Genomic DNA, 24,149 nt, shown 5'->3' with positions numbered 1-24,149 from the left:
ACGTTGGTTGTGTACTTCGTGGAATTCATTTCTGGATTGAATTTGCGTATGACACACTAAAGGAAGTTATACCAACAATCACGTCGATTTATTTGATGCGTACTGTGCGCAATCTTAAATTCCTGTTAAAAATAATACTAGCAAAAATCAAAATACACATCCCGATAGACATTTCTCGCACATAAATATAATAGTAAACTTGAAAACCTAACCGACTTATCCGCGGGTGAAGCAATGGATAATGGAAATGCGGCTGGATCAAAAACTGGATCATAGTTGTTTCGTGTTCGCTTAGAATCTGGCCACCCTGCCGTAGGCTCGATTTCATAATAAAAATCTAGTAGGAAAAAAGCTTGCAAAAGCTTTTAATGGTTATCTTTTTCACAAACAGGTGGCGCCAAGTGCAGCTCGAAAAAAAATTTCTTGCTCGACTTTTTTTTCCTGCTCGTTTAGCAGCAGTCTAAATTTACATGAATTTTTCTAAGTGTGTAGTTCATGTCTCACGACCGTACACAGCAAAAAAAAAAAATTTTAATATTACATCCATGAGGATGCACTTCAATCAAGTCGAAAATCTCATGTAATTTTTATGGCCACAAAAATAAACAAATGCACACACTTAGAAAAAATGATGTAAATTTAGGTGCTCTGAGACTGACATATGACCAATTCCACGCCAAATCGGTCAGTCACCAAACTTGACTATCTTCGATGTGGATGATACTTGGCACATATTTTCAGTATGATAGACCAAGTATTTTCCGCAGGAGAGGAGACCCTTTTGACTCAAGGATAATTTTTGAAAAGGGCCTTTGTGTTTTTGCACACATACTTTAAAAAAAATGTAGTTCGAAAACAGTTGGTTGTAGAAAAAAATTTACTTAGAAGGAATTGTAGGAAACTAATAAGGCTTTATAAAAAAAATATACACGGAATTTTTTTTTTCGTTTTTTTACAAAAAAAATTAAAAATAAACCTCAAAATTCAAATAACAAAAAAACGTATATTTGATTTTTTTAATATTTTTTTAATAAAAACTTGAATAGAAAGCAGGATTTTTGAAAACACTCCAGGATGGACAAACTTTTAATAAAAAAGTTTTTCTAAGAGCAACTTTTAAGACATTTTTGAAACTTTCATTATTTACGGCAAAATGTTTAGTTTGATGTCAGTATACGATTATAAAAATCATTTCAAACGATAGTGCTCATATCGATAAACTTCCTAAATGTAACCGTTTTCGAGATATTTCAAATTTACTTTCATCATAATCATTTTTTTGTAGAAAGTATGCCCTTTTCGTAAGTTATACGTGATTGTCCATCAAATATGATAGGTTTTGCAAGATATGCATGTACTTACCTTCAACTTACCCTTCCACCAATAGACTATTGGAAAATTGGTTTTAAACTTATAAGATAAATAAGATAAATATATGAAATACCCATGCGTTTTTATTTGCATCTTACATTTATTACTTTCGATCGTCTTTAATAATAATAATTTGTACATAAATCTTTTCGTTGGATATATTTTTATTTGATGAACTTTTGATTGGCATGTTTTTATATGTTATGAATGGTGCGTTCTTCGTCATTCGAAAATAGTTTCGCTGATATTTGATTTTCGGAAATCGGAACAATACAGTGATATTTTCTTGTACCTGGGATCGTTTTGGCCTTTACAAAAATGCTTTTGTTCGTATTCCTTTTGTGACACAAAACAAAATGACATTTTTGTTAAATAATCATTACTCTTCTGGTTAGCCCATGCATATAAATCTGCTGCACTTGTGATTGGATGTTCGTGTTCTACAGCCACACTTGCGTTCCTTGCCATTCGTTTTAATGTGCCACCAATCGCGTCACATGGTCCCTTGCCATGCGAAGTAGCAAAAAAGTGCCATTCAACATCAATATTGTACTTCGTTTTAAACTTACAAAGACTTGCAAATTTTTTGCAATTTTTATATTGGGATGCAGCTCCATCAGACATAAACATCACTTTTTTTACTTGCATTTTTGTTTGCAAAAAGTTCAGTAATTTTGAAATAAATACTTGCACCGCTTTTAAAACCGTTTTTTAAAACTTCAGAGATTACGATCAAGCTTAAATTTTTAATTATACCTGATTCTGAATAATAAATGCAAAAAGGATGAATAGTAGCTTGTTGATTATTCCAGTAACTACTTTGGGCAGCATCTTGAAGAACAAATGAATAATTTTCGGAAAAAAATCACAAATTATGACAACTTCTCTATTTTTAAGAGTATTTTTTGTATTTCTCAAGAAACTAGACTGCTGAGTTTTAATATAATCATGGGATACCAGTTTTTCCAACTTTTCGCAAAAATAAGGAACAAATCCATCTACTGATTTTACAAGTTTCTCTAAACTGCATCGATCAGTTGAAACCCATTGTTCAAAACATATTTCAGACATACCCTGTTCCTCGAATTTTTCTGAAAAACTTCTTTCAAAATCTGAGAGACCTGGACAACGTTCGCATTCGCGGAGATAACAATGTTTAATTCTGGATGATGAGCTGCATAATATTTCTTCAAAATAATGGTTGAAATCTTTTTCGAATGAATATTATCTAAGACAATGAAGCATTAAATTAATATTTTCATCGATGGTACAAACACAAATATTGTGAGAACCTGAACTACCAAGTAATTTGCTATGCTTTGGTTTTAGTGCTGCAAATGAACTAAATCCAATGCTATTTTTACTAACTTCTTGAAATTTAATAAAAGCTTCTCGCAATGGTACAAACTAAAAGTCGCTTTTGAATATGAATCTTCTTACCTTCCTTCTTCACTGAAACGTAATCGTTTAGTCCTGGCGTGGCTCTGCTTATCTGATCGCTTTCGAAGAACTGCAATACCTCGCTTTAATTTCGGGATCCAAACCATGTCCTAGCCTTTCGTTGGGGGTGGCCAATACTCCTTTCCCGTTTACCAAGCATCGAGCTTACAATACAATGTATTTATTTGTTTGAAACTCGTTCGTTTGCGTTGACCAAGATTTCGGCAAAATCGTCAGAATCCTTATTTGATCGTCTCTCGATGAACCTGGATCAGCAAATCTCTCCTTCAGTTGTCGGGTCATCTCATTGTGTTCCGCAGCTTTCAATTTTAGTTGCTCCAGGTCATCTTCTTCCGCTTGAAAACCTAAGATGCGTTTCTTAATGCCATTGGTAATGTCCATATACTTTCTCCGGGGATAGTTAACATTCTGGAATTTGTTTGTAGATATTGGCGATACGTTGATACCAGCTATGCCCTTGTTGAATAGCTCAATATTATGCGTCCTGGAAAATTGTTGCTCTCCACTATCCTGAGATGATGCTGTTGTTATTGACGTCGTTGATGGTATTTCTTCGAGGCCATGTCGAGATGTAGATGGCTGCGGCTCCGCGATGTCCATGACAAACGGTTGCACTTCTAGTTCCAGATTTTCAGCACATGGTTCGATCCTATTTAAATTCAAGCGACACGTATCACAGATTGATAGAGATGTATCCAAATTAAATTTCCACTTTAGGAACTTATGTTTTTCAATCAAATTTTCGGATAATTTACGAAGCTTTGACGAACACCGTTTATTAGTAAACGGCTTGCAACACTCGACCTTCTTGAATTCCATATTCAAATTATACTTGTTCACTCAAAAAGATACTATTGAGTGATGAACTAATCGGTATTTTTTAAGATTTTTGTATACACGGTCAGGCCTGAACATACACATTACACGACATTACAGCTAAAATACTACTTTTCGAAATTATGAAACTATGAGATATTATAATAATAATTTGTGTTTGTAAGACGCATGTAGAGGAGGTAAATTTTGATAAATGACACATGACATATAATTTGTCAATTGCGCATCCAGAGTGTCACAATTAGCGATTAGCTATTATAACGAATAGTACTCACTCATGACGATTACTCACTCATGACGATTACTCATTACACCTAAAATAGCTAATTATGACCCTCTGTAAGCAAAATTCACCGGTTTTATGTGTCATACACAAACTTAACCTCCTCTTCTAGCAGCTTACATATAAAAATTATTATTATAATATCTCATAATTTCATGATTTTGAAAAGTAGTATTTTAGCTATAATGAGTATGTTCAGGCACAAAATTCGATAACCGCAAAATTCTCAATGATAACTATGAAATACTCAATAATTACTATAAAGCACGCAGCTTCGAGCACGCAGGTGGCTGTTACTGAGCCACATTTTAAAAGCTCCATGTCGATGGAATATCAAAGCAACCTCTGTTAAATTTGCAACAACGGCGTCAAGTTTCCATAAAATCAAAATAGGGGATCAAGCGTGTTCACTCTCCGATATCTACACCCTGAATTATTTCGGTGTACGGCGATGAAGCTACTCCTGGGAAAATAACTGCAACTCATTTATGTAGCAACAATGCCTAATTGATTGGTAAAATTTTACTCATTTTCTGGGTAGTTCCATTTTCCTTTAAATAATATGCATACTTCAAGACCAACAATTGAAACGGCCTCAACCCATTTTGTAAACAAACCTTGTAAGGCAATTTTCTCGCGAACTGGAACCTATATTCGCAAACCTAAAACACAATCGTATGGATGCTGGAAATGCCCCTACCTGTTAATTTTGTTGGTTTGCGTTAGCGGCCTTCGGTTCGCGATAAAATGGCCTCACAAGGTTTGTTTACAAAATTGAGTTGAGGCCTTTTCAATTGTTGGTCTTGACTTTATAGTCTTGTACTGGCCGACTTCGAGGTAAACACCATTTTTGCGGGATTCGCTTATTGTACCCTTCCAGCTTTAGCGACTTTCTGGTTCGTCTGGTGATCTATAATAAATTTTTAAACCAGCAAAATAAATACGAAACAGCTCAACTGTCTGAAGTGTTAATATCGTTGACCTACTCTGCAAATATAAAGACAATTTCGTTACGAATTAATGAGATTTAACAACTCTGATATGAGTTTGGCTTTCATCGGGACCAGCAGATGGAGAGTGACATAAAATAACTGAAGTTCAATTTTTTTCTAAAAAGGAACAATTTTATTTACAAAACCATTAATATCTCTCTTCTGTATAAATTACATACATGCATTCTTTCTCACTAATAACAACTTGTACACACATCAATTACTTGAATGTTTAAGTTAGGATCCGCATCCTAAACCTACAACACAGAGCTTAGGATAGTTTGTGTAGAATTTAAATAGGTTTTTTTTTTATCCATTTTCTAGAGCGTTGATGGACTGCCGTACATTGCAATTGACACCCGGTATATTTTAACTTTAGCGTACCGTGTAAGCACCTGTATCACTGTTATCGGTTCACTGCCAGTCTGGTAATTGGTTGATTTAGCTACACATATTACAAAATTGCTCACCGCATTTGCCGCCTGAATTCTTCCAGCTCATGTATGCTTGTCGAAAGTCTAAACATATAGTGAATTGTTTGTTTGTTATGAGATCAAAATGCAATGCAATATCATTCAATTACCTTCCAAATGCGTTAAATAACGCTACTATTTCAGCTCGTTTGAGCTTAAACTGGGGATGGCTTGGCCTTAGTTTAGTTTCGAAACCCGATTCAACATCGCTGTCAAATTTGCCAGAGAACAATATTTTCAGTGCTGTTCCCATTCCTTGAACCTATAGTCAAATAATTTCTTAAGTCATCAAAACAATAACCAGTCAATAATACTACAAACTGACCTGTAGTTTTCCCCATAGCCGACATTTATCACAGCCAACACAGTCCATAATTTTCGAGATGTTCATAAATTTCTCGCGAAATTCATTTTTAACTTTGACCGACGAAGTTCCTCCACTAAACATAACCGATTCGTTGAAATGTGATGGGAAGCCTTCAATCACGTTAAGCAGATCTTTTACCGCAACTCTTATTTCGCGATCCTCTTTCTCACGTCCAGTGAAATATTCTTCATTGCGTAAATATGGTGCAGCTTTGGCTAAAGCCCGCAGTTCAACGAGATACGCAAAGTACAAATTCCTCAGCCAGTGCTGGCCTTCGTTGTCGGTGGTCTGAGGGCTGAATCTTCGCTCGAACTCTCCCATGTTTGTGCCCCACACTCCCGTTGGAGAAACGAATCCCAAAGAGGTTTTCTCCGATAGAAGGTAGTTGGCACTCAAGTGGATGTTTATACTGGAATGGAGCCCGGAGATCATTCGATAAAATACACGGTGCTCGAGGCATACTTCGTTCTGGGTCATATCGTGGTATGGAATCATGGCAGCATACGGATTCTTACGACGAACAGAATGGGACCTAAAAAGAGGAGTTACGATGGTGAAGAAAAGGATTACCTTCAAAAATACACAACACTCACTGAAAGCAGTTCTCCAAATAAATGCTACTCCAAATTCTTCTCGCCGACTCCCCTCGGTATCCGGTGTACCTTTCCGGATTCAATAGTAAGTCCACATACTCCGCACCAGGTTCGTGGTCATCCGATATGCAAAAATTGTCCTGAGCTTCGTCATAGTCCGCCCATTTTTGGAACTCTTGATGAGCCTTATCACTAATACTGGTATTTAAGAAACCAAGCTCTTTATCCAAATCTTCGTTGCAATTCGTCAGAGTTTGTACTTCCTTTAGGTACTGCAAAAAAAAACATATGATTGTTTACGTGATAACCGGCATGTGACCACTTTGCCAGTAAGTATCGCCAACAGGTTTTCCCACTTCAGGTTACATGCATTATGATGACAAATAGATAAGCCAGTGGTACACGCGGGCTGTGTTAAATCACATTCAGAATTTACGTGGATGGATATGTAGGTACAATAGATAATCAAAAATTGGAATTTTATTTTGGGAACGTCTAGCAAAACAACGTACTAACAAGCGTTGAAATGCTATAAATGAAACACTTTATTGCTGCTAGACGATGGATATATCGAACAATCAGCATTTGCAAGCTGCCTTATCGCAGAATAAAGCAATCAAACGCACGTCTGATGTAGTCCTCACCACGCTACTACTCACCTTATGGTAGGAAGACATATCTCCTTTCAGCCCCGGTGGGATGTCTTTCTCTTCGCATTGCTCTACGTGACAGAATCGCATAGCACACTTGCTGTCGTCGACCCAGAATGGACATTCCTTCATGAGATTCACCTTATAGTAACGGAAAAAATCCTTGACTAGAAGACTACGCAACCGCGGAAAAATCTTGACGTTATTGTAAAAATCCACTGTGTCCACGTTGCAACTGCAATCGTCAATCGTTCCCTGCAGCTGGAAAGAGATTTATAGCAGTGAATTTGATTATTTTACAGTGTAATGTTAATTGTGATTTCGACGTTGGAAACGCTATAAACAAGCTCATTGATGGGGTTTAAATTATGTTTGCAGCCAACAGCTGAACATTTGTTATAAGTATATTTAAATGCTGCTATCAATTTTATTGGAAAATTATTTGAATCTCCGTATATTTGTCAAAATAAGACATTTAAACCGGTTTACCTAACAAAATTTAAAACAAAAAGGATTTTATAAAATTTGAATGCCAACAGAATTTTAAAACCTGATAAATTGTTCAAGATTTTAAAATAATGCACACATTTTGAATGTAATATAGCGCTGCATTTTACAATAGAATATCATATAGAACTTTGAAAAATATCAATCATTATCCTTTGCTGGCCTGAGCAAACTCTGCGGGATGAACTCTACTTTACGATCAGAAAGTTTTGCTGCCAGTATCAGATAGTATTAGTTTAAACTATTATCGTATGCTATTAGATAGCTGCATATATGCTAAAAGATAGCTGAACGAGTATTGATTCTACCAAGCAGATAACTGCTATTAGACTCGGAACTGACAGCAGCAGTAGAACGAAACAGGCGAGAAACTGAAAGCATAAGAAAAACGTTCTCATCGACTGAACAATAAGATCTAAAATCAATGAGTGAGTCGTTTTTGGCTCAAATTCTATCCTTTTGGATTGATTTTATCGACTAAAACCTGTGACGAGTCATACAAAAAATGTGACAAATGAGAGAGGGTGGGGGGGGGGTGGTGTTGTAAAAAATTGGCCCAATTTGCGTGACATAATTAATGGTCCTTCCCATAGAGATAAGTTAATGTACCAGAACCTGGACGAACACGAGTCTACCCAGAGGAGGACCCGGATACGACCACCCATGTGTATCTAGAGTATCGCACGAGCTGACGAGTGCAACGGGAAGGACACTAGGTGTATAGTAGAGTGATGCAAAATTTGCAATTTTCGCTCCGCAATACTTAAACGATTCCAAATCGGATCCTGACTAACCCATTTGGTGAGAAACTGAGATGGCACAAACCATTTGAAGTTTGTATGGGAATTACTATGGTAAAACCAAGATTTTTGTTCATGTCTATCTAATAATTCACCATATCGGTCTGCTTCAAAAACTTTCAGCTGTACTTGTAAAAAATGTTCCCAGCTACAACTATGCTCTAGACCACTTTTTGATTAAATGCAAAGATCGAAAGTTATCAATGGTTCAATGCACTGATGTCTTATGATCATGCTCAATCAACTGCTCAGCAGGCAACATTGGTGTTTCTGGGGCGTTGAATAGGACACAAAATCATGGCTACTATGTCACACTGCAAAATACAGTGTTGCCTACAGAGCAGCTGCTTGATCATGTCATAAGTTTACCAATCTCTTAAATAATTAATAACTGTTTCCTGTCTCGTTTTACATAGAAACGATCTTCAACAAAGTTGTAGCTGATTTTCTATAAGAATGGCTATCGAACTGTTTCGCAGCTCAATATGGAAAAAGACTAGAAGGCAATGAACAAAAAGTTGAGATTTCCCATAGTAATTTACAAGTAAACTTCAAATGGCTTGTGCGAAGTCTGTTTCTAACCAAATGAGTTGTAACTTTGGGAGGCTAATCAGGACCCGATTTGAAACCATTTAAGCACTGTGGAGCGAAAAAGTCAAATGTTGCATCAGTCTAGTGTATAGCCTAGGGGGCTAGACCATAGATAAGCCAAATTAGCGGTTGACACAGCCTATACACTGAACAATTACAATTGAAATTACTGAGTAATTGAAAATTCACTAATTATTTCAATACTTTTGATAACCGATCACCTTACAAGGTTGGTAGAAACCCCTCGCAATTCGCCTAAAGGTATACTCATTAATCTGCTATTCTGCAGCCAAAAGAGAAGAGAGGGAGATCGTTTTCATATATAAGTTCGCTTGCTTACGGGGAACCTATGGGCAGCGTTTGCCAGAAGTTTTCGTTTCCATTCAGCCCTATGCAATAAGCCGAGTAAGCAAACAGCGCAGGAAAACCAGCAACTACTGTCGCTGGTTCGAAACGAAACGAAAACGAAATTTTTTACCGAAATCAGAACAGCTAAATCACAGACAAACAGACATAACACGAATACGCATTTAACGGCCAATTTAAATGTTTTTAGTTGGTAGCACTACTATTTGTGGCGTGCATAGTCAATAACTCTTGTGTTTGACGTTTACACACTACCGCCATCTGTTCAGCGTACTATCCATCACAGTATACTCAACAGATAGCGGTAGTGTTTTATATTGAAAAAATATTCAATGTGTTATGTCTGTTTGTCTGTGGCTAAACGTTCGGTAAAACTTTGACCTTCATTTTAAAGGCTATTGAATTTGAAAATAATTTCAAAACATGTTCAACTTTGTTTAAATTAATGATCAAATCTAGTAATTTTAGTGGACATTTTGTTTGAAAGTAGCTGAAAAGCAATTGATATATATTGCATAAATTTTACCGAACAGTTCAGCTGATTAGATTTCGGTAAAAATTACCGAAGTCGGCGATAATTTCTGAGTGTGTAGGGTGGGTGAACCAGCAGTGGAGGAACTAAAACAATATATTTACTAATTGAATAATTGAATAAATGATGCACGTACAATTTTTTTCCTTTGTTTGTTTTCCGTCGATCTTGTTTTCCGTGATGAGCACTAAGGGCCCATGCATTAATTATGTCACGCTAAATCGAGGAAAAATTTAACCCCCTCCCCTCCCTTATCGTGACGTTTTTCTTATACCTAATGCATTGCTTGTCACAAAATCTTAGACTCCTCCTCCCCCCTTAGAGCGTGACATAATATATGCATCAACCCTAACGCTACCGATGCCAGGAAGGCAGCTCCCAAACCTGGACCCTATCTATCGACCCATCAACTCATGAACCGGGGACCAACGGCTTTACTTCCCTTGATCAGATATGTTATGCCTCAGAACATCCCGGCGGTGCCGACTGAGATTGAACTCAGGCCTGCTGGGGTGAGAGGTAATCACGCTTACCACTACACCACCGGCGCCGCTACCGTACAATTTGTATACTTCAAACTATAGGTTTCAATCTGTATTGATAGTCAATGATATTCTTTTTACTTGAATGTTGTTCTACCGTTTATGTTGTGTAAAAACGTCAACCGTTTCAACCCCTGACTGCAACTATAGGTGCAAAGGAGTAAAAATCTTAAGGAAAATAAATTGTTTTCCGTCATCTTTGGGCTAATTTTAAATTTTAAAAATGCAAATCTGCTTTATTGTAGGGAAGCTATCGATGAAAAATAACCTTATTCGGCTTTCCACCATTATTCCGACAAAACCCCCATACCACAACTATAGGTACACTATACGAGTGTCTGGAAAGGTCATGTGGACCATACGTTTTACGAGAATTGAAAGCAGGCTGTTTCTGAATGCCGCTTTGATAAACGTTTGTGACCATAACCTTTGAAATTGCGGACTTATGACAGTTTTTGGTTTATATATTGCGCATTTCATACCAAACTGAACAAATAAACGCGTTTTCACTTATTACACATTGTGATAAAAGTCTAGGGAAACCTCTTTCCAATCGAGCAGAAGGCCTGTCAAATGGCTGTCATGATGTTATTCTAATTTTCTTTACTTTTACCACATTTTTGTTAAACATGTAACTTATAGAACAGGTTGGACTTTTAGTAACGGGGCGCCTCTGAACCACCGACAAACCGGCATGGCACTTAATTTTGACTTATGCCCGAAAATCGCAAACGGCCGATTTAAATGTGCAGTGATCGAACTGTCAAAACCATAGGATTTTTTTATCTAGATAAAAATAATTTGTCCAGGATAGATCAGTCACGAACCAATTCATAACTTTTGCATGCGGGTTCATGGCTTAGCTAAATATTTGCGGAGAACTTTGACATTTGGGCGCACTTGCTTTTGTAAACAAACACGTCAAACACCGATTTATCGCGAATAAAAGAACAATCTCGCGAATAAACTATACCAGAAACAGATATACATTCTCTGCTTGAACGTCAAGTAGTACAGTTCGGTCTTTGCTCGCTCTGTTGAGTTTTTCGATAAACCTATAGTTTGTTACAAACGTTCGCAGATATACTGCACGTCGCGTCGTCAGTAGTGTCGGTCGCATCGCGTGATGGGAAGAAAGCGCTCCCGGAGCAGACTTCGTGATCAAGCCGAGAAGAAGAACAGCGGTGAGGGTAGCTCGGTACCTATCTCAAATAGGTACGCTACTCTTCCCACCGATGTTGGGAATAACAACCCAGTCCCGGTGAAGCGGACAAAAAAGAGGAAGAAGAACCAAGGACAGTCCGATGGTACGAGCGGACACGACGATGTTACCGCGACGAACGCCAGCGACATCGGTGATTCTGCCGGCCCGAGTGTGGCGAAAGTCAAGCTTCCTCCACTGGTGGTGAAGATAGTGCCACTCAAGACGCTCATTGACGATTTCGCATCGCTGGGCATCGCAACTGAGTACAAGATCAGCAGGATCGGCACTAAGGTGATGCTCCGGACGAAAGCGGAATATGAAATCGCCGTCAAATTCCTGAAGGATTCCAATGCGGAATACTTCACGCACGACATCCCCGGTGAAAAGCCCTTCAAGGTAGTCATCAGGGGTCTACCGGATGTTGATCCCAAGGCGATCGAAGAAGAACTCAAGGACCGGTACAAGCTGGCCCCAATCGCTGTCTTTCGGATGACGAGGAGAGACGAAAACGTGAAGACGTACCCGGATTGTCTTTTTCTGGTGCACTTCCAGAAAGGGACGGTGACGCTCAATGCGCTGCAAGCCATCCGATCGATCTTCTCCATCACCGTACGATGGGAGCCATACCGTGGCGGCCATCGTGACGTAACGCAGCGCCAGTGGTGCCTCAATTTTGAACACGGTACCCGCAACTGCAACATCAAGCCACGCTGCAGCAACTACGCTCAAGAACACGCCACTTCTAACTGCCCTGTGGATGGAGCCGTGGCGTTATAATGCGCCAGCTGTGGTGGTGCACATCAAGGCTCCGACAGACAGTGCTCCAAACGCGAGGACTTCAAACGCATCCGAAAACAGGTGGCAACTAACAACCAACCAAGACGCAAGAAGGACAAAGTCCCGGCATTTCGGACGGAGGATTTCCCGCCTCTTCGTGCTCCTCAGCAAAGGCAAGCGAATTCGCGGGTGCATCCCACTCAAGCAACTTCCGGTGATTCTGCTGGCCAAAGCTCTCCATCCAGCCTGGATTCTGGAGACAACCAACAGCGCAAAACAACAACCCCGATCTGTTCTCAGCAGATGAACTGATGGAAATTTTCGTCAACATGTCCAGTGCCCATCGTAAGTGCCGCAATAAGCCCGAACAGATCCAAGTGCTCGGTAAGTTCATCATCCAGTATGGCGTCTAAACCGCTAACTATCGTCACCTGGAATGCTTGCTCTGTAAGAGCAAAAAAGATTGAGCGACGTGGGCCTTCTAATTGAGATCCATCTAAAGTCCGGCGACAGCTTCTGGTTGCCTGACCACAACATTATCCGGCTTGATCGCACCAGCTCCAGGGGGGGTGGTGTTGCGGTCGTCGTCAAGAAAGGAATAAAATACCACACTCTGTCCCATATCCGCACCTCTATCATCGAGGCCCTTGGTGTGGAGGTGGAGTCGTCGACTGGATACGTCCAGTTCATCGCCGTCTACTGCCCTCGACAGTGTACCGCCAGCAGTGGACTAGCGACTAAATTTAAGAAGGACCTGTCCACCATCACCCGTACCGGTTCCCGTTTCGTAGTTGGAGGAGATCTGAATGCTCGCCATGAGGCCTGGCGGAACTACCAGCAGAACCAGAATGGTCGTCTCCTGTTCGACCACTCACAGCATGGGCTGTACTCCGTTTGGTTTTCGGATGAACCAACATTCATCTCACCGGCGGGCAACCCATTGACGCTAGACCTGTTCCTGACAAATATCGGCTTGTCCAAGCCGTTAGCCTTGAACGAACTCAGCTCCGACCACCAACCGGTGGTGGCTGAACTGGGCTGCAACGTGGCTCCTGCTTCAAGCCTGCGCAAGGACTACCATCGCGTAAACTGGGCCCAGTTTGGACGCGTGGTAGACAGGCACATCATCGACAACCCGCCGCTTGACACCGTGGAGGACATCGACCGAGCGTTGGAGGGACTCCACCAAGTCATAACCGTGGCTGACGAGGCGTGCATCCGACGAGTTCCTGTGAGGGGTAAGTTTATTGCCATTGATTACCACACCCAACTTTTGATTCGCCTGAGAAATGTTCGTAGACGCCAGTTTCAGAGGACTGGAGATCTGGGCAAAAAACGTGAAATGGCTGATCTGAACAGACAGATTGCTTCCAGAATGGACTCACTCCGAAATGAAAGTTTCGGGTGTGTTGTCCAGAATCTGGATATCAGGATATCAGAATAGAGTGCTGAGGATGGTTCTTGATCGTCCTTTCGGCACTAGAATAACAAATTTACATGAAGAGGCAGGCATTGCCAAAATAGATTCCAAAATTAACGAAATTAAGACTAAATTTGCACACAAATGTAATTTATCAGAACATGCTTTGATAAGCAATTTGTATATAGTAGGCTAGGTGTATATAGTAGTTGTAGGTTAGTTGTAGTTGTAAATAGTAGTTATAAGTAGACTCCTTTTTCCAATTCAAATCAAACCGATCCCACCAAGGTGGTCATACTTTAAAATAGGCCTGATAGGACTAGAAACTGTAAATAATAATTAAAATCTCAAATGTACTAAAGTTGAAAAGACGCATCTGTGTCACTTGAAAAATTCATACATGTAAACCACACAAACACAAGAAATAAAGATCATTTAAAGTCAAAAAAAATATATATATAAACTATACCATTCCATCTTGCACGCTGAGCCGGTCAAGTCGCATCGGTCTCGTTGTACGACACTCGTATTTGAATTTTTCCCCACGCGAGGGTTTTTTCTCACCAAAGTTAGTTGGCATAGTGTTAAGACAACTAGTGCTCGAGTGAGGAAGCCGTTAATCATACGCCGAGCGCTTTGATTACGGTCCAGCTTTAACTCATCATCATCGCATCATCACATCATCCCATTGATAGCAACAACGAAAGCACGTGAAATTGCCTACCGAGGTGACCGAGGCATACCAGCTACAAGGTTATCGACCCAAATGCAGTCAGTATCCGTCGTAGGCTCAAAAAAATCGTTTTCCTTGTCAAACTCGTTTCGTGTGACCTTTTCGGGTTCAGCGGTACCTCACTACGTCGCTATTGGCAAGGTTCGGCTGCCTGTACGACTGTTTGTACCTCGGGTAATTAACTGCTCGAAATGTAAACAACTTGGTCACACATCGGACTACTGCTCGAACAAACCACGCTGCGATCAGTCTGGCGAGCAGCATCAAAAGGGCCCTTGCGGTGCTCCTCCAAAACGCGTGTACTGCAAGAACAGTCTGCATACCCTGATTGACTGCCCGAGGTATAAACAGCAGGGAGACAAAATTAAGCGGTCTCCGCATGCTCGCTCCAAGAGAACAATAGCAGAACTCTTTAAGAATACCGCTTCATCTTCTCAGACCACACCAAAAAGCAGTAACACCAACAATCAATACGAAACTAACGATTTTAAATTGGCTCACTACTTGACTAGCCTATTGGTCCCAATCCCAAGCAAACGGTTAACGTATCCTATTCTAGTCGAAATTCTAGTACTACGCAATGTTTGTTTTGATTCGCTATGAAAGTTTGACAGATAAAATGAGGGGTTATTGGTTTTTCCTATGTTTCGAGGGGTTAATCGATTAACTTGGGACCGAAGAGAGTACCAGAGCAGAGCCAAAAAGTTGAGCACATTATTTCGGGACCTCTATGGTAACACGTTCTCCATTTTGCCAGTTGATGATCTAGACTCTGACTCAGAGGTCGCCCTAGCAGCACACATGTCACTGAACAATTGTGGTTACTTGTGTGCCACTTATCCCAGTCACAATCAAGTTGCAGCAGCTTATTTCGAAGTGTGCTGCTTGGGCGGTGAAGGTAGTCCGTTTGTCTTTAAAGGCAATACGAGAAAACGAGCAAAAAAACACTCCTCCGAAAAGCCTCGTAAGGCCACTCGTACGGACCACCCTTCCACCTTGGAAAAATCAAGAGGTAACGGAAATGCACTGAAACCCATTCCACCGGATTTTAAACCTTATAATTATGACAAGAACTTTCTGTCACTTCCAGGATCATCTAAAACCCCAGATGTCTCAGTTTTTCGGCCAGAAAATCATGTTCGCGTTTTCTGGTATTGTGCACAGCAAAAAAAAAAGTAGTGTAAATTTCCGTTACTATGATGCACATAAATGAAGCGTCATATATCATACAAGTTTAGGTTATAGATCTTGTAAATTTATGAGACATGTCATGCAATATTTCATATATTGTATGCAACTGTCCAGTTTTGTTTGCAACATTTCTTGCAAGCTGCTTGTTTACGTGAAAAGGAAGTTTACATGTATGAATGTTTGCATGCATGGATGTTTACATCGCCTGTAAAATTCAGAATTTTTTGGTGTGTGGATAGCTTCTTTAGTATATTCAATATCTCTGACTCAACGAGGAGCATTATTAATTTAGTGCTGTCAATGGTGAAAACTCTTTTGAAGCAACTAGCTTCTAGGTGGTCCTTCCTTGCATCGATCATATCCTTTGATGGATAATTCTCCGAATGAGGTCGGGGATATGATCTCTGTTCTTCAGTGGAACTGTAGAAGTCTTATGCCAAAACTTGACACATTTAAATTTTTAGTTACCAACTCACTTTCTGATGCATTTGCCCTTTGTGAAACATGGCTCTCTTCAGACAACGATCTTGCTTTCCATGATTTCAACATTATTCGCCTTGACCGCGCAGATTCGTATGGAGGGGTGCTTCTGGGGATCAACAAGCTCCATTCCTTCTGCAGAATCGATCTGCCTTCGGTGACATTCGAGGTAAATGCCTCAGTATTGCCTCAGTATATCTTCCACCGAGAACTGCGATTTCTCGTCAAAGTTTCTCGGATATCTACACGGCTATGCCGGAGCCACGGTTGATCTTGGGAGATTTTAACTCTCACGGTACAGGCTGGGGGGAACTGTACGACGACAACCGCCCAACCTTGATATACGACATGTGTGACTTCTTCAAAATGACAATTCTGAACACCGGGGAAGCAACACGAGTAGCCAAACCTCCAGCAAAAGTAAGCAGATCAGACCTCTCACTTTGTTCGAGTTCATTATCGTTGGATTGCTCGTGGAAAGTAATCCAAGATCCCTACGGTAGTGATAATTTGCCAATCAAAGTTTCTATTACCAATGGTTTATCTTCTACTCGCTCGGTTGACATCGCGTACGATCTTACAAAAAACATTGACTGGCGAAAATTCGCGACCGCGGTTCTTGATGCCAGTCAATCGGTTGAAAAACTTCCTCCACTGGACGAGTACTCCTTTCTCGCGCGTCTCATCATCGATTGTGCGCTGCGAGCACAGACGAAACGTGTTCCGGGTGTTTCCGTTCGCAAATGACCTCCCACTCCGTGGTGGGATATGGATTGCACCGACACGAACAGTGAGAAGTCCGGCGCTTTTAAACGCTTCCGCAAACACGGTAAGGTCGAGGATTTCGAGCGGTACACCGACCTCGAGAAAACCCAGCCCAGTGGCAGGCGCGTAGGCAACATGTTATACCGTGACAGCGGGCCCAGCGCAGCAAAATAAACGATTTGAGCCCGGGACATGCTGCCTACTGTCAAACGCTGCTGTTGGTATAGGCCTTGTCAGTGGCGTGAGAAAACCTTTAAGAGCTTGACTACAGCAAAAAAAAACGCGGTTACTGGCGTCGGTTCGTCGATGGTTTGTCGCGAGAGACTTCCATGAGAACACTCTGGAATGTCGGAAGGAGAATGCGAAACGCGTCATCACCGGTTAACGAAGACAAGGAGTACTCAGACAGTTGGATATTCAGCTTCGCGCGGAAAGTTTGCCCGGATTCGGTGTCGGTTCAAACCAACGTTCGTGATGGTTCGTCGGGTAGTAACGAAATAGATTCCCCGTTTTCGATGGTGGAATTCTCACTTGCTCTCCTCTCATGTAACAACTCAGCTCCAGGAATGGATAGAATCAAGTTCAACTTGCTTAAAAATCAACTGAAGATCAACTTTTTTTTTTTTTTTTTTTTTTTCGAGAGTTGACCAACTGCAGTCTTAATAGGCTAGAATCTCGGTTGGGCTCTCTATGCGATACACAATACTTTCAGACGACTCGAGCTATGGTGCTCACTAGGTCACTGCAGCTTTTAGGCTCGTATTGTGATCAACTGTGTGTACTAGATTACGACCATAAATCCGGAGATCCCCGAGATCTGGGCGCAATCGCCCCTGCAAACAAACACGTCAATCGTCGGCCTCCCGCGAACAAAAGAACAATCCTGCAAACAAACTATAACAAATCATAGAGGAACTATTATTCTACCTGTTTGTGTTATTAGTTTTTCCAGACTGAGCCCCAATCCGCGAGAAACCGACAAATGACGTGCCCATCTACAAAAGCAACTACGCTCCAACCTCGAAGCTCTCCGGAAATATGTGATAAATAATGTAAATGTAAATGGAATACAGTAATGTCCCGATTTTGTCAACCCCCTTTTTTGAAAATGTTTTCCAATGTTCTACAAAACCCATGCCCTTTTTCAGTAATCTTCTTGAACCTATTGCACCAAAGTATACTTTAAATATCCCTCTTAACGAATGACGAATGAGAAAAATTTAGATTTATGAGTATGTGAAATTATTGAAAGAAAAAAAATCTGAAGCGCGGAGGGGCTGACAAAATCGGGTCATTACTATATTTAAAATAAATAAATTCATTCTTACCTTTTTATGGTTGTTTGATTATTAATTGCTATTATTACCTGCTTAGAGTTGGCTCCTTTAAAATACTGTGTAGAATTTACCTTATTATTCCTCAGTTCTATCGATTTGTGATAGAACCACGCTCAGCATATTATCCTGTAGAACGACTTGGGCATGCACCATGCAAGTAACTCATCTCTCGTCAAAATGATGGGATATGGGGTGATGGTGAAGGGATATAGAAAACGAATAAAAGAACAGAGAGAAAGGTATTAGTATTGGTTACATTTACACACACACACACAACGAAAAAGAAACATAGATGCACAGACAAACAGAAATAACACATTTAATATTTCTGTCCACAAAACATAGTCACTAAAACACTACCGCCATCTGTTCAGTATCATGTGATGGATAGTACGCTGAACAGATGGCGCTAGTGTGCAGTCGTCAAACGCAAGGGAACCGACCGTGCGCGCCACAGGTGGCACCACCAACCAAAAACACCCGAATTGACCGTCAAATGCGTATTCGATGAACAACCTGTCCAACCGAGTGTTATGTCTGTTTGTCTGTGATAGATGGGTTATTAGGAAAGTACAACTACATTATAACTATTAGTGCAATGGATGAACGTTAGTTTCGGGGTCATGTTAGTGTTAGAGTTTTGTTAGTATTGACCCGTATTCAGCCCTGTCGGCCCCTCGAACACTAGTAGCAGGCAGTTGTTGTTAGGACATGCGACACTGTCATTGCTACTATGTTAGAGGTATGACCCGTCAAGTTTCGAAGTGCAAAAAAAAACTGTTAGAACTTTCTTATAAATTAACTTTACACTCAAAGCAAACTATTTACCTTAGCATTACAAAAGATAATTTAAAATAACTATTTTATTTTATGCTAATATTAAAATTATGATAAAACTACAACTTACGGTGTAATTTACTGGTCGCAGTAGTGTTAGGTCCCGAACAGAGGAAAAAAAAAAACGGCTCCGTGAAATTAACTCGCATGAACCTTTCAAATCAATGAACTGGAGAAAAACTACAATTTTATCAAATTGCAAAAAAAAAAAAATCATAGCGACACTTGACAAATCATCATCAAGCCCCTCATCCTTGGACAGGGAAAAATCAACTGAAATTCAACTGGCAAAAAACAGAAAATGGGTTCAGTTCTCTTGGACATTGTGGTAGATAGAGTTGATGTGGAATAATAATGATAAATGAAAACTTTATTTGAAGGTAAAACAATTTGACAATTAAATCAAGTAATTAAACATTCTATATGAGCAGAATCTATATAGCATGGAACATGGCAGAGGTGATAGTAGAAAAGAGAGCATGAGAACAAAATCCCATTACTTCATGAGGGGAAATCCCGACACAGCTAGTAGCACTGGGTAAAGAAGGGGAAATTAAGTAGGGTATAAATACGGGCTAGCTGTTGAAGCATTCTTGTGACGATTGTTGAAAGCAACGGATGTACAGCAGCAGCATCAGAAACAGCAACAACAGGAACAGCAGCAGCAGCAGAAATACCAGCAGCAGTAGAAGGAAGCAGATCAGCCGAGATTCGTGTAGCCGTGACCGAGGCTGGAAACCTCGGTCCGGTCACGACAGACATTAAGAGGGCTTTGATTCTGTTTGTATCGACGTCCTTTCGGATAAACTCCACAATAGTGGGCTTTCACCAATTATGAACAACTATTTGAGCAACTTCTTGTCTGAGAAATATATGAGCTTCTCTCATGGAAACTCGACAACTTCATGAATTACACACTTAAAAAAATACATGTAAATTTAAGTGTTCTGAGACTGACATATACGAGCGTCATTTTTGACATAAAATTGAGTCGCAATAGACGCAAAACTCAGCTCAATCAAACGTACTTTTCGTCGAGTACCAAACTTTTCAGTCTCGGAGCACTTAATTTTACATGACATGTTTGTTTACGTCTCATCCTTTATGTCAAAGATGGATTCCGTCACGTGTAAAATTAGGTATTTCTAAGTGTGTAGTTACATGGCTCTCCCCAGGGCTCATGTTTAAGCCCCCTTCTTTATAATTTTTATGTAAAAGACATTGATGGTTGTCCTTATGAAAATTGCTCGCTAAAGCAGCTTGCAAATGATGGCGTTGTGTCTGTTATAGGGCCAAGTGCACCGAACCTGCAAGGACCATTGCAAGATACCTTAGACAATTTGTCTATTTGGGCATTGAAGGAATTATGGGGTATCGAATTCTCTCCGGAGAAAACTGAGGTGGTTGTTTTTTATAGGAAGCATCATCCTGCACAGTTACAGCTTCAACTAAAGGGTAGAACAATCACTCAAAGTATATCTTTCAAGTATTTAGGTGTCTGGTTCGATTCCAAAAGCACGTGGGGAAAACATATTTCGTATGTGAAACAAAAATACCAACAAAGAATCAATTTTTTTCGCACAATTACCGGAACTTGGTGGGGAGCACCCCCGGAAGATCTGATCAGGTTGTATCGAACAACCATCCTGTCGGTTCTAGAGTACGGTAGCTTCTGCTTTCAATCCGCGGCAAAAACACACATCCTGAAGCTGCAACGGGTTCAATACCGTTGCCTCCGAATCGCGCTTGGCTGTATGCACTCGAAGCATACGATAAGCCTCGAAGTACTCGCGGGTGTTCTCCCACTGACAGATCGTTTCGCGGAACTGTCCTTCCGGTTTCATATCCGTTGTGAAGTAATGAACCCATTGGTAATAGAAAACTTTGAGAAGCTGCTCGGCAGAAATCCTCAAACAAGATTCATGAGTCTCTATTACGAATACATGACGCTGGAGATTGGCCCTTCTTCGTACAATTCGAATCGTGCTTGCGTCCAAGACTTTTATAGTTCCTCTTTAAATTTTGATCTGACCATGTTACAAGAAATCCGTGGAATACCAGATCACCATCGGTCGATGGTTGTTTCCTTAATTTTTGCAAACAAGTACCACCATGTCAGTAACAATAAGAGTTTTTTCACAGATGGGTCAACTATAAACGCTTCCACTGGATTTGGAGTATTCAACGAATTTCATAGCGCCTCATATAAACTGCAAAAACCCTGTTCCGTATACGTTGCGGAACTAGCAGCCATGTTCTATGCAGTAGAGCAAATTGCCTCACTACCGTCTGATCATTATTATATTTTTACAGATAGCCTTAGCTCGTTGGAGGCTATTCGATCAATGAGGCCGATGAAGCACTCCTCGTATTTCCTGACCGAAATCCGAGCTAAATTGAGTACTTTATCTAACTGCTCCTATATTATCACCCATGGGGGGGGGGGGTCCCATCTCATTGCTCAATTCCGGGTAATGAGAAAGCGGACTCGCTAGCTAAGGTGGGCGCTATGGAAGGCGATATTTTTGATCGACAAATCGGCTTTGCGGAATTTTTTTCAATTACCCGTCAGCACGTCCTCACCAATTGGCAACAAAAATAGAATGAGAGTGATTTGGGAAGATGGTTACATTCTATTCTCCCACAGGTATCGAACAAGCCATGGTTCAAAGGATTGGACATGAGCCGTGACTTTATACGTGTCATATCAAAGCTCATGTCCAATCACTACTCGTTAGACTCGCATTTCTTCCGAATCAGGCTCGCAGGCAGCAATTTGTGCGCTTGTGGTAGTGGATATCACGATATCGACCGCGTGCTTTGGTCACGCACCCTCCATTGTGTTGCTAGATCTGAGTTATCCTCCCAAGTTGTTAGCTGCCCATCGGTGTACCCCCATGTTTGTCTTTTTCATCAGAGTGCCGCTTAGTTCGCGATCAAGAGCACATTGCTCTTCAAACCTTGTGTTCAATCCGTTTGTTACAATTTGTTACCCCTAACCTCGAGATAGCCGCGAGTAATCGCCCCCGCTCTACTAAAGTTAGTTTTAATTAATTTTGTAACCCAAACGATGAATATGGCTCCGCAAAGCTACGGCAAATGAGCCTGGAAAAATAAACGCATTAAAAAAACAAAAACAAAAACTAACTATACCAAATGATACAGGAACCATTCCTCTACCTGTTTGTGTTGTTAGTTTTTTAGATTGAGCTTTAATTCGCGAGAAATCGTGTTTGTTTACAAAAGCAATCACGCCCTAATCTCGAATTTCTCCGGATTTCCCGCGAATACGGAGCCAGATGTCAGTAGTGTGCTTTGGTGAGAAATTTTGTTGTTTTTGCTATGCTCATTCATGTCGGTTTGTCGGTGGTTTTAAGTCATGTGGCATTAAAAAAATAATTCAAAACCCGAAATTTCATGTGGTTCATTTTTAGATTTTCAAAAAACTCAAAATTTGACGATTTTCGCCATCCTTAAATCATGTCCAAGTGAGCCCAAATTTTGCACAAGGTCTTTTTTTTTCGAGGCAATAAACATTTTGCACATGGTCAGATTTTGAAATTCTAAATGACCATTTTTATTGGCACCATAATACCCATACTTACACACTCATCCAGTCAGTAAGGTTTTACTGGGTTTTTGAATTGCGGAACAGTTCGGTAAAAGTTTAAAAATCTGTGGAAAATTCAATAATGATTAAATTTATTCCAAACTTGTGCAGACTTAGTTCTTTTAACCCAATTTAATGGAAGAAAATAAAAAAAAATCAATTTAATCGATTCCTTACAGATAACGGTAATTTGAATTTTTACCGAATTGCTGAAAAACAATTCGAAAACCCGGTAAAAAAATACTGACTACTGTAAAATAATCTGTAAGTGTGTAGGATTCCAATCAAGCTAAAAAACAAGGCTGAGTATTACCTAAGACAAGACAGGAAGGACATCTAGCTTCTTTTTTCTTCTTCGCAGGTTCTTCATTCGTTCCTACAGTCACTGTTGAAAATGTTCCGTATTAAATCATACAAACAGTTCTGACAGTAATTTTGTACACATTTAGAATAAAAAAAATCCTAAACTTCACCAATCAGCGACTGGATCCAAATCCATACCCGTTGTCTTCCTCTAGAGTATTACGAACATTAACCTGTTTCAACAAAATGCGCCACTATTTCATCTATCGAACGTAACGGAACGCAAACATTCATCGTACCGTATTCAAAGTTTGCTGATTCAACGGGAATTCAATATTTAATTATAAGCTAACATTGCAAACGTGAGTGAGCAGCCATTGAACAATAAGAGCCTATGCTTTTCATGCTGATGTTCTATCAAAAGTGGGCGGTGGTGCAACATTCCCAGTTAGTCTGATTGTATGACGAGTTTACATACCTGACAAAAGCAAAATCTGTCTTTGCTAAGGTCGTCTCCCTGGGTGTAAAACGATCCACTGGAATAGTTAACTACGCATAGCAGGGCCACAAAACTAACAATTATGCACTGGAGTCGGCATAAATGGCCGGAAGATGCTCTGCGACTCGATGCCATTGACACTGACATTGTCGCTCCATTCATTTGTTGCTCAGTCTGCGATTGTTATTATTTATACTCTAGGTACAACACAAATTTATCATTCAACTCTTCACGCTGATTTCATTCACTGGGATGATAAATAATTCACTTTGCAAGAAGATGCTATCAGACTGGATAACTTTTCTTAACTGCCCACTTATCCCGAGCTGGCACCTTAAATCCCCAACAAGCTGTTCGCCCGAGCTATTTTTTTTTTCTTTTGGAAATCCACTGGGAAATTAACACGTCAACACTTTACACAATGACTGTATCGCGACGATTATTCGCATTCACTTTCACTCGTTTCTGGTGGCAGAAAAACAAGACGTTGAATGGCAGCTTATTTTTTCAGCTGACCCAATCCTGCAGGTTCCAAATAATCACGTCGACATCGAAACACATACTGAAATGAACACCGCGCGTTGTGAAAATCGCTACCCCGCGAGATTACCCAGCAACCACAGATCAT

General features: G+C 40.3%; 1 protein-coding gene across 1 annotated transcript; it reads right to left on the bottom strand.

Annotated features, from left to right (window-relative positions):
• Positions 1-5,073: 5,073 nt before the first annotated feature.
• LOC135714805 (ero1-like protein) lies at positions 5,074-24,136 on the bottom strand. The gene is made up of 6 exons (XM_065238173.1): positions 23,501-24,136; positions 7,037-7,288; positions 6,378-6,649; positions 5,743-6,316; positions 5,528-5,679; positions 5,074-5,462 (listed from the first exon to the last, which is right to left on the bottom strand). Exons 1-6 carry the CDS (start codon positions 23,681-23,683, stop codon positions 5,411-5,413), a joined length of 1,485 nt encoding a protein of 494 aa, XP_065094245.1. The 5' UTR covers positions 23,684-24,136; the 3' UTR covers positions 5,074-5,410.
• Positions 24,137-24,149: the final 13 nt, after the last annotated feature.

Source organism: Ochlerotatus camptorhynchus, unplaced genomic scaffold (genome assembly GCF_037179485.1).
Source record: "Ochlerotatus camptorhynchus isolate MF236.1 unplaced genomic scaffold, CSIRO-AGI_Acam_v1.1 ptg000730l, whole genome shotgun sequence".
NCBI classification, from domain to species: domain Eukaryota; kingdom Metazoa; phylum Arthropoda; class Insecta; order Diptera; family Culicidae; genus Ochlerotatus; species Ochlerotatus camptorhynchus.
The sequence above is the reverse complement of the archived record's forward strand: the minus strand, read 5'-3'. Positions and strand labels throughout refer to the sequence as shown.

Coding starts and splice junctions, on each gene's coding strand:
- LOC135714805 (XM_065238173.1), bottom strand. CDS start 23,683: ATGAATGGAGCGACAATGTCAGTGTCAATGGCATCGAGTCGCAGAGCA. Junction 7,289..23,500: donor ACAGATTTTGCTTTTGTCAG/GTATGTAAACTC, acceptor ATCTCTTTCCAG/CTGCAGGGAACGATTGACGA. Junction 6,650..7,036: donor ATATGTCTTCCTACCATAAG/GTGAGTAGTAGC, acceptor TTTTTTTTGCAG/TACCTAAAGGAAGTACAAAC.